We start from the raw sequence: 10,205 nt of genomic DNA, 5'->3' as shown, positions 1-10,205 counted from the left end.
ACGTCAGGCGGGCCCAGTTTCGAAGCGGTGAAGAAGCGGGCCCCGACGGGGGGCGGGACCTACCCGGGGGGCGTGGTTCCGCGTCAGGGGTGGGGCTGGGGGAGGGGCCTGGAGGAGCGGAGGAGACTAAGTTTCTGGGTGGTTAGCGGTGAGTTCCTCGGCCCTGGGTGGAGCTCAGTGACCCGACCGGACGGGCGGATTCCGGCTGCGGCGTGGGCCAGAGGCGGGGCTGGGGGCGGCTAAGAGACTCGAGGGCACTGCTTCGGGCAAGACCGCATAGCGGACATGGCGAGCTCCCGGGTCCCACAGCAGCTTTTCCTACAGGGTGTGGCCGCTGTCTACTTGTTCGCCTTTGCGTCCCTCTACACCCAGATCCCAGGTGAGGGCGCGGAGGGGTGGAATCGTCACACGTGGACGTGGTAGCATCCCTTCCTTCACGCTGCCCTCGGAGGCGGGTGTGAAGTCCAGGCCTCTCTCTGCGCGGGATTAAGGGGTGGTAGTTTGCGGGCAACAAGAGTGGAGGGAAAAAGATGAACTAGGGTCGATTTCCCTTAGCTATATTAGTAGTCCCATCTAAGGTTAGGGAAGAACCCCGAGGGGAGTGGGTGGCAGATTGCTACCTGGACTCTGTGGGCAGGTAGGAGAGGGATGAGCTCTTCTTGACAGAAGGTGCTGACCCAGAATCAGGTCTTCTGAACCTGGTGTTGGGGGGGTCAACAATTTCCAACGTGAGAGAGAGAGAGAGCATCTGGTAGCTAGAGCAAGCCCTACCTGGGATGGGAGCATCTGCAGGCACAACCTGGGGTTGGGGGTTTGGGGCATCTGCATGCCAGGAGCTGGTGGTGGAGCATCTTCGGGGCCTAAGTTCATGTGCATTTTAGTCTGGGAAGATGTCTAAGACTTGGCTCTAACATACCCTCCCACAGGCCTCTATGGCCCAGAGGGCATCCTTCCTGCTCGAAGAACACTGCGGCCCCAAGGCAAGGGTCTGTGGCAGCAGCTGTGGGAAACACCAACGCTGCTGTGGGAGGCACCAAGACTGGGGCTGGATACTGCCCAGGGTCTGGATTTACTGACCTTATTGGGCACCGTGCTAGCCCTGGGCGCCCTGCTCCTGAACTCCCTGAGACACCCCTTCGTCTACCTGCTGCTCTGGGTTGCCTACTTATCAGCCTACCAGGCAAGTGAGACCCTTAAAACTTCAGCCTTCATCTAACCCACCCTCTCTCTCTCTGCCTCACCTGATGCAGCAGACACACAGTGGCTCCCTGACCACTTCTCTCCCTACAGGTGGGCCAAGTGTTCCTTTATTTCCAATGGTGAGTGACTGGGGGTGGGGAGTGGCAATCTGCCCGAGGCCACTGGCAGGGTTGTTCACCTCTCCTGGGAGGACCCTGGGAGGTTCCTATAAAGCAACCTAAACAGGAAATTTAGGATATTTCCCTCCCTATAGGGATTCCCTGCTGCTGGAGACTGGCTTCCTGGCTATACTGGTAGCCCCGCTGAGGCGGCCTTCCAAACACAAGATTCTCCAGGGTGGCTTAGCAGGAGCCTTACCCCATGAAGACCTCCCATTCTGGCTCGTGCGCTGGCTGCTGTTCCGACTCATGTTCGCCTCTGGTGTGGTCAAGCTGACCAGCCGCTGCCCTACGTGGTGGGGACTCACTGGTGAGGGCCCCGGGGCCTGAAGCTCGGATGGTCTAGCAGCTCTTCACCAGCCCTGACCTCCACTCGTTTCCTGCAGCTCTGACCTACCACTATGAGACGCAGTGCCTGCCCACACCCGCTGCCTGGTTTGCCCATCACCTGCCGGTCTGGCTACACAAGCTCAGCGTGGTGGCCACCTTCCTCATCGAGATTGCAGTGCCCCCCCTGTTCTTTGCTCCCATTCGCCGCCTACGATTGACTGCCTTCTATGCTCAGGTGGGTAGAAGAGAGTGCGGCCTTTACCGCTGGCCGGGGAGGCTTGTTGGGGGCAGGAGTGGTCGGGTGATGGGTGCCAGGGGCGAAGGGGGGGAGTGGGAAAGCATTGCAGGCAGAAGGATGTGTTAGCCAGTTCAGGTGAGTACTGTCATGTGAGGCTGTGGCCTTTGGGAAAGTGTCAGTCTTTAGGTCTGCGGGAGCCCAAGAGCATCCCTCCATAGCTCTGACTGCATGCCTTCCTCTCAGGCATTATTGCAAGTCCTGATTATCATTACTGGCAACTACAATTTCTTCAACCTGCTAACCCTGGTGCTCACCACTGCCCTCCTGGATGACCGTCACCTGTCTGTGGAGCCTGGCCTCAGATGCCACAAGAAGATGCCCACCTGTGAGTGTCAGTCATCCTCTCACGACAATCAAACCAATGTCATCCGCCAAAGAGCCCCTGTCCCTTGGCTGCAGACCCTTAGCCAGTCTGTGACTGTCTGTCCTACCCATAGCCTGGCCTAAAGCCCTGCTGACCGCGCTGTCCTTACTGCTGGAACTGACTGTCTACGGGCTGCTGGCCTACGGCACCGTCTACTACTTTGGCCTGGAGGTTGACTGGCAGCAGCACATCATCCTCTCGAAAACCAGTGAGTGCCAACGTGGGGACCTAAGGGAAAGGGCTGGCTCAGTCCCTGATCACACTCTCCTCCCCGGCAGCCTTCACCTTCCATCAGTTCTCCCAGTGGCTGAAGACGGTAACCCTGCCAACTGTGTGGCTGGGGACAGCCTCCCTGGCCTGGGAGTTGCTTGTTGTCCTCTGGAGGTATGTATGTACCTGAAGACCTCGGACAGAAGCCGCTTTCAGGTCAGGCCTGACCATAGCCGTCCCCCTCGTCCCCAGGTGGATCCAGGTACAAGGATGGTCACGGAAGTTCTCTGCGGGTATCCAGCTCTCCATCCTGGGCACAGCTACAGTGACCTTGTTCCTGACCAGCCTAGTAGGTAACCCTGTGAAGACTGGGGCTGGGGGAAGATGGGGCAGCCCTGAGCTTGCGCCTATTTGCCTGCAGGTACCTTACTCCTATGTGGAGCCTGGGACCCACGGGCGTCTCTGGATTGGGGCTCATCGCCTGTTCGGTTCTGTGGAGCACCTACAGCTGGCCAACTCCTATGGCCTTTTCCGTCGGATGACTGGCGTGGGCGGCCGGCCAGAAGTGGTCCTGGAGGGCAGCTATGACGGACAGCAATGGACAGTGAGCCCTCCCAGAGGATGTGGGGGTAAAGGGACCGAGTCCAGCTATCCCAGCTAACCATGTGTCCGTCTGTCAGGAGATCGAATTCATGTACAAACCTGGGAATGTGAGCCGTCCACCCCCTTTCCTGATTCCTCACCAGCCGCGCCTTGATTGGCAGATGTGGTTCGCAGCCCTTGGCCAGCATACACACAGCCCCTGGTTCACCGGCCTGGTGCTGCGCCTCCTACAGGGCAAGGAGCCAGGTGAGGGCCTGGCCGAGCCGGGAGAGGGGCCAGGAAGGGAATGACAAGTTCAAAGCCATGTCAACCTCTCCTCCCTGGCCACAGTGATCCGACTGGTCCAGAGCCATGTTCCCAACTACCCCTTTCATGAGCGGCCGCCCACCTACCTGCGGGCCCAGCGCTATAAGTACTGGTTCTCAAAGCCTGGGGATCAGAGGTAAGGCTGCAGTGATGGATGGGGGGGCCAGGGCCTGAGCTGTAGCCACATGCGGACTCTCCGGTTCCGTTACAGCCAGTGGTGGCACCGCCAGTGGGTAGAGGAATTCTTCCCATCTGTATCCTTGGGGGACCCAACACTGGAAGCCCTGCTCCAACAGTTTGGACTAAAGGTAAGAAGGGGCCAGCTGAACTGTGAGAGGTAGCAGGGTGCCTGCCTGTTGCGGGAGTGAACCTCGCGGGCTTATTCTTGGTTTTGTCTCCATAGGATAAGAGTCCACCCCGGGCCCGCAGCCCCAGCAACGGCCTAGCTCAGACACTGAACTGGGTGCGGACACAGCTGTCTCCCCTGGAGCCTCCCATCCTACTCTGGGGGCTCTTCGGGGCAGTGGTGGCTATCCGAGTTGTGCATACCCTACTCGCCCCCCGCCCGCCCCAGTCCTCAAAACAGACTAGAGAGGAAAAACGTAAGCCAGCTCCCAAGAAGGATTCCCGAGCTGCCTCTGAGCAGGCTGCCCCCAACAGCAATAGCAGCGACTCCTGGGCCCCGCGGCGGAAAAAATAGTGTCCTACGCTACCATCAGCCGGCCACGTGTCCTAATGATGAAGTCAGAGCCCCGGGATCCCAGCACACACCGTGACACAGCCCAGCCACTGTGCCTTAGCCAGTCCTGCCAGGGCAGATGCAGACTGGAACGCCCGCCGCCCCCGAGGAATGCTGAGTGTCACCTTGAGAGCCCTGCTCATCCCTCTACACCAACCACATCCTTCACTACTCACCTTCTACTCTCTTGGAACCAACCCAGAAGCGGGCCTGCGGCCTAGCTCAGGACTTCTCGTGAAACGCTGTAATCAGTGTACCCATAGATGCACAGGCCTGAGTCTGGAGCTCCTACGCAGCCCCACTGTGGAGAGGGGGAGCTAAACCCGCTGAGGACAGGAGCCGGGGGAAGTGGGTCGGTGAGACTGTGCCTGCCTGCCCCTCAGACTGCACCAATAAAGACCCCATTTGTACATACCCATTTACTAGTGGTTTCTTCCTTCTGAGGATAGCTGGCACAGCCTAGACTGGTTACTGACCAGGCTAAATGGGCTCCCTCCTCGTTGCTCAGTGTTCTCCATAAAATAAACAAAAAGGCCTGGTTATGAGAAGCCAGGGTGTGGCACGACCTGGCAGACCGGCACGGTGAGGGCTGTGAGGCCGGTGGAGGAAGATGAAACTCGGACAACCCAAGGACCAGGGGAACTTTCCAGAACGCATCCCTCTCCCCACCTCCTGCTTTTGGTCTTCAGAAAGGTCAGAGTATGAAAGGGACAAAGAGGGAAGAGTAGAGATGGTTATGTTATAGATATAAATCTAGATGGGGTGGATATATATCCCAGAGGAGCTGGACCTAGGATAGATGAAAGAAGGTACATGCGGTCACCATTAGTCTTGTTCTGGGCAGAGGACACAGGGGCTGGAGTCCGTTTCCCAGGGCCGGGCTGTTGGCTCCCTCCTTCCCTGGGATCTTGCAGCACAGCTTCCTCTATCCCAGCTCTATTGTTGGTCCACACCTCTTCCTTTTCCTCTCCAGAGTCGCTTCCAGATTCAGCTACACTGGCCGACCAGCAAACCCAAGGACACTCCTGTCTATTTATCCCCAAAACTCGCGTTGTTGGCATGTGCCACCATGCCCGTTTTTGTTTGGTGTTTCATTTTGGTGTCTGTTTTGGGGGTTATTTTGGTTTTGGTTTTGGTTTTTGTTTTTCTTTGAAACAGGGTTTCTCTGTGTAGCCCCGACTATCCTGGAACTTACTCTGTAGACCAGGCTGGCCTTGCATTCAGAGATCCACCCTCCTCTGCCTCCCATGCACTGGGATTAAAGGTGAGCGCCACCATGTCTAGCTGTGCCCAGTTTTTGTATATAGGTTATGGGGATCCAGAATTAGGTCCTTATGCTTATGTGGTAAGCATGTTACTGACTAGACCATCTCTTCAACCCCTTTACCAATTCTTTTCTTTTTACTTTTATGTGCATGGGTGTTTTGACTGCCTATGTCTGTTTGGGTGTCAGACCTTGGAGTTACAGACAGTTGTTAGCTGCCATATGGGTACTGGGGTTTGAACCCTGGTCCTTTGGAAGAGAAGTCAGTACCCTTAACCACTGAGCCATCTCTCCAGCCCCCTTAACCGATTTTTAAAGATTTACTTTTATTGTTTTTACTTACATGAATGTCTGGATATGTCCACGAGAGCACACCTCACAGAGCTATTAGATTCCCCAGAGTGACAGTTATGAGCCACCAGGTGAGGGTGTTAGAAACTGAACTTGGATCCTCAGAAAGAGCAGGACACACTCTGAGACATTGATATTCTTAAGTATATATTTTTGTAGCACTCAAAGTATTCTTTAACTATAATCTCTTGACATTGTTTCTACAACTTTCCCAATAACCCCCAAAGAAGCCCTGTATCCCTTAAACAATAATTCTCCTTAGTTCCTAGCAACCTATGTTCTGCTTTCTTTCCTTCTTTCTTTCTTCCTTTCTTCCTTCCTTCCTTCCTTCCTTTCTTTCTTTCTTTTCTTTTCTTTCTTTTTTTAATTCTAGACACCTCATAGAAATTGAATTATACTATAATCTTCCTTTTCCCTCTTTTTTTTTTTGTCTTATTTTGCACTATATTTTCACGATCCATCCATGGTATAATATATCGGAGTGTCATTTCTTTTTTTTATTATTATTATTTTTTTAAAGATTTATTTATTTATTATATGTGTAAGTACACTGTAGCTGTCTTCAGACACTCCAGAAGAGGGCGTCAGATCTTGTTACAGATGGTTGTGAGCCACCATGTGGTTGCTGGGATTTGAACTCCAGACCTTCGGAAGAGCAGTCGGGTGCTCTTACCCACTGAGCCATCTCACCAGCCCATGTCATTTCTTTTTTTCCTTTCTCTTTATTTTTTACTTTTCTGAGACAGGGTCTCATGTAGCCTTGGCTACATTCTATCTTAAACCTGTCACCTCTAAAAAAGCCTGAGGGTGCATGGCCCAGATTCCATCCACTAAAAAGCAATGTCGGGCCTTTCTGGGCATAGGGAGCCAAAGATGGCTTTGAACTTCTGATCTTCCATCCCCACCTCCCCAGTGCTGGGATTACAGACATGGGCCACCCGTCTGTATTGGGGGATTATTTGTGTTTTGGGGTTTTGTTTGGGGGAAGGGTGTGCGTTGCTTGGTTATTATTGGAGTTGGTTGGTTGGTTGGTTGGTTGGTTTTGAGACAAAGCACAGGCTGAACAGGAAGTTGCTATGTAAGGCTAGTCTCAAACATGCTACGATCCTCCTGCCTCAGCTTCTCAAGTCTGGGATTACAGCATGTCCTACCTCACCAGGTTACATTTCTCAGTTTGTCACACAAAAGGCTAAATACCCATACCAAAGGATCTTAGCAGCAGTAATCATTTTAATTTTACCATACACAAAACTGCCCGTTTCACTTTGCATTTTTTGGTCACAAGCCTAGCCTTTAACAAACCGAGCCATCTCCCCAGCCCCTGTTTCAGCTCTGAGAACAGTACTGAAAAACCATGGCCAGCAAAGTTAGTGTCACTGTCTCCGCTGATACAGGGAGTTTCGTCATTGTGGTTGAAGGAAGCCGATAGTGGTTTTTCAGTGTCCTATCAAAATAGCTTTGGCCTTGCAGCCCTGAGAGGAAATAAGCAGAAACCAGGGGCTGTGTTTTTGTTGCCAATGTTGTCTGCATAGGAAGACCCAGAAGAGAAGCCAGCGTGTAAGCGGCAGAGACAGCAAGGAGAATGACAAGGCTGGAGTGGGGTCAAGAGGAAGCCAAGCTTCCTCCCTTCCTTCAGGCTCCACAGAATTCCAGCAATGGGAGCCCCCAGAAAGGCCTGCCTGATATTCACTCCCCTGGAGTGAGCGGAACCTCGAGCCCTGCTATCCTCCCATACACACTGGGGGACTGTTTAGAGATGGCAGGAAAAGGTCCCTGAGGGACGCAGGTTCTATCGACAATAGTCAGGAGGACAACAAAAGCAATGCTGTGTCCAGTGACCACAGCCAGAGTGGAAATGTACCTTCAAGAGATGATCGAGTCAGATGTGGTGGCTCATACCTGTCATCCTCGAACTCAGTAGGCTACGGTAGAAGGGTCTCATGTCAAACCAGCCTGGACCACACAGCCAGGGGAGGGGTGTGAGGCTGGGGATAGTGACTCACATCTGTCCACACTAAGTCATAGGACTCAGCCTCTACATGGGGATTTGTTTTTTTTTTTTGTTTTTTTGTTTTTTTGAGGCAGGGTTTCTCTGTGTAGTCCTGGCTGTCCTGGAACTCACTCTGTAGACCAGGCTGGCCTCGAACTCAGAAATCTGCCTGCCTCTGCCTCCCAAGTGCTGGGATTAAAGGCCTGCGCCACCACGCCCAGCTTCTACATGGGGATTTGAAGCGTGATTTTCAACCCAAGGAACCAGACGCCCTTGGAGAAATGGCTGGCGCTAGGAGGGCTGATCCAGCCTTGGGGAGAGTTGAAAAGCAGCCCCAGAAAGACCCTTCCTGTCAAGTCCTCAGAGTGCACCAAGCTCTCCCTCCCAGCCTCCAGTCTCTTCTCTGGCACAGTGTGCTCAAGCCCCCTGATGCTGCAACCCTTTCATATGGTTCCTTTTGGTTTTTCAAGACAGGGTCCCTCTGTGTAGCCTGGGCTGTCCTGGAACTCACTATGTAGAACAGGCTGGCCTCGAACTCAGAGATCTGCCCACCTCCTCCCCCATGGGGAGTGCAGGGATCAAAGGCGTGCACCACCACCATCCAGCTCAGTTCCTCGTGTTGCGGTGACCCCTCCCCATTATGAAATTGTTCTGTTACTACTTCATAGCTGTATTTTTGCTACTGCTAGATGCTATATTTATTTATGCTATAAATACCTAACATGTGACCCCGAAGGGTCGTGTCCCACAGGTTGAGAAGTGCCGCTAGAAAAAAACAAAAGAAGTCTCCAGGATTTATGACTCCTAAGATGTAGACAAAGCATTTTGAGCATGGATTAAGGGACAGATCTTGAGATGGGATCATTCTGGATTGTCCCAAGTGGGCCCTAAATGCCACCCCAGATGTCACAGCAGCAGATAGCACTTGTCCACTCCCACCCCCCCAAGAAGACCTGAAGTTCGGAGACACAGTCACAGGTTACTAAGTGGTCCAGGAGCTTCGAGAAATGGACAAAAGCAAGCAAACATCACTGGCCCTTCCCAGACCCTCTTTTTCACTTCCCGCCTTCTGAACTTGAAATAATGGATTTCTTGGGGGTTTTGTGTGTTTGTTTGATTGTTTTCTGGTTCCAGGAAGGAAACCCAAGACTGGGAACACACCAGGTCAGCTTGTGCTGCTCAGTGTACCCTCAGAATTGTTTCTTGTTTCTCCTTTTTCTGTTTTATTTGAGACAGGCCCAGGCTGGCCTTGGATTCACCTTGTAGCCAAAATTATTCTTTTACCCCTTGATCCTCCTGCTGCTACTCCTGGGGTCTAGGATTTACCTTGCTTCCCTTGACTCTCTTTATTTTATGTATATGAGGACACTGTCACAGTCTTCAGACACACCAGAAGAGAGGGCATCAGATCCCATGATAGATGGTTGTGAGCTACCATGCAGTTGCTAGGAATTGAGCTCAGAGCATCTAAAAGAGCAGTCAGTGCTCTTAACTGCTGAGCCATCTTTCCAGTCCCCCCCCCCGTCTCTTAAATTGGCAAACAATGTTTATATTTATGATACACAAATATGTGATACTTTGAAATGTGTTCAACACGGGGGAGGGGGGTAGTTAATATACCTACATATTTTGTGTGTGTGTTTCAAATACTTTATTTTTATTCTATTTATTTGTTTATAGTAGGTGGTGGGTGCACAGTGATGCTTGTGTAGGCCAGAGACAACTAATGGGAGTTGGTTCTGACAATCACACTTGTGTCTTCCCGCTGGTGGCAAACACTTACCAAGTGCTCCATCTCACCATTCCTGTTCAAAATTATCTGAAAAGGAAAAGCCTGGGGTCTGGGGGGCACCCACCTTTAATTTTAGCACTCAGCAGCAGAGGCAGTCAGATCTCTGACTGAGTTCCAGGCCAGCCAGGGGTAAACAGAGAAACCCTTTGGGAAAAAAAAAGTTCTGTTCTGGGCTTAGGAGAGAGTGAAGCAAGTAAATAATTCCTGTACAAACTCGAAGACCAGAGTTTAGATCAGAGTTCACGGAAAAGCTGGAGCATGACAGCCCACTTTTAATCCTAACACAGACATGAGGCCTCCCTAGAGTAAGTTGGCTAGCCCCAAGAGCCGAAATGGCAATCTGGTTCAATCTGGTTCAGCAAGGGCCTTTGCTTCAATATACACAGTAGACACCCACCATCAGCCTTGGTATCCATACACGTAGCACATATGTGTGGATGTTCCCATGCACAGGAGTGCCCAAACGCATGGAAACATATATATATATGTATATATGTATATGTATATATGTATATATATATGTGTGTATATATATATACACGTGTGTGTGTGTGTCCGTGTGTGGTGTATGTGTGTATGGTGTGTGTGTATGTGTGGTGT

The 10,205-nt window shown here is 52.1% G+C and overlaps 1 protein-coding gene across 1 annotated transcript; it reads left to right on the top strand.

Annotated features, from left to right (window-relative positions):
- Positions 1 to 66: 66 nt before the first annotated feature.
- Lmf2 (lipase maturation factor 2) lies at positions 67 to 4,626 on the top strand. Its single transcript, XM_021216542.1, has 14 exons — positions 67 to 379; positions 927 to 1,180; positions 1,291 to 1,319; positions 1,454 to 1,668; positions 1,745 to 1,923; positions 2,170 to 2,311; positions 2,424 to 2,558; positions 2,629 to 2,734; positions 2,813 to 2,909; positions 2,982 to 3,164; positions 3,241 to 3,409; positions 3,494 to 3,605; positions 3,681 to 3,777; positions 3,873 to 4,626. Exons 1-14 carry the CDS (start codon positions 286 to 288, stop codon positions 4,167 to 4,169), a joined length of 2,109 nt encoding a protein of 702 aa, XP_021072201.1. The 5' UTR covers positions 67 to 285; the 3' UTR covers positions 4,170 to 4,626.
- The last annotated feature ends 5,579 nt before the right edge of the window (positions 4,627 to 10,205 follow it).

Source organism: Mus pahari, chromosome 17, assembly GCF_900095145.1.
Source record: "Mus pahari chromosome 17, PAHARI_EIJ_v1.1, whole genome shotgun sequence".
NCBI classification, from domain to species: Eukaryota; Metazoa; Chordata; class Mammalia; order Rodentia; family Muridae; genus Mus; species Mus pahari.
This window is presented reverse-complemented; position numbering and strand designations above follow the sequence as displayed.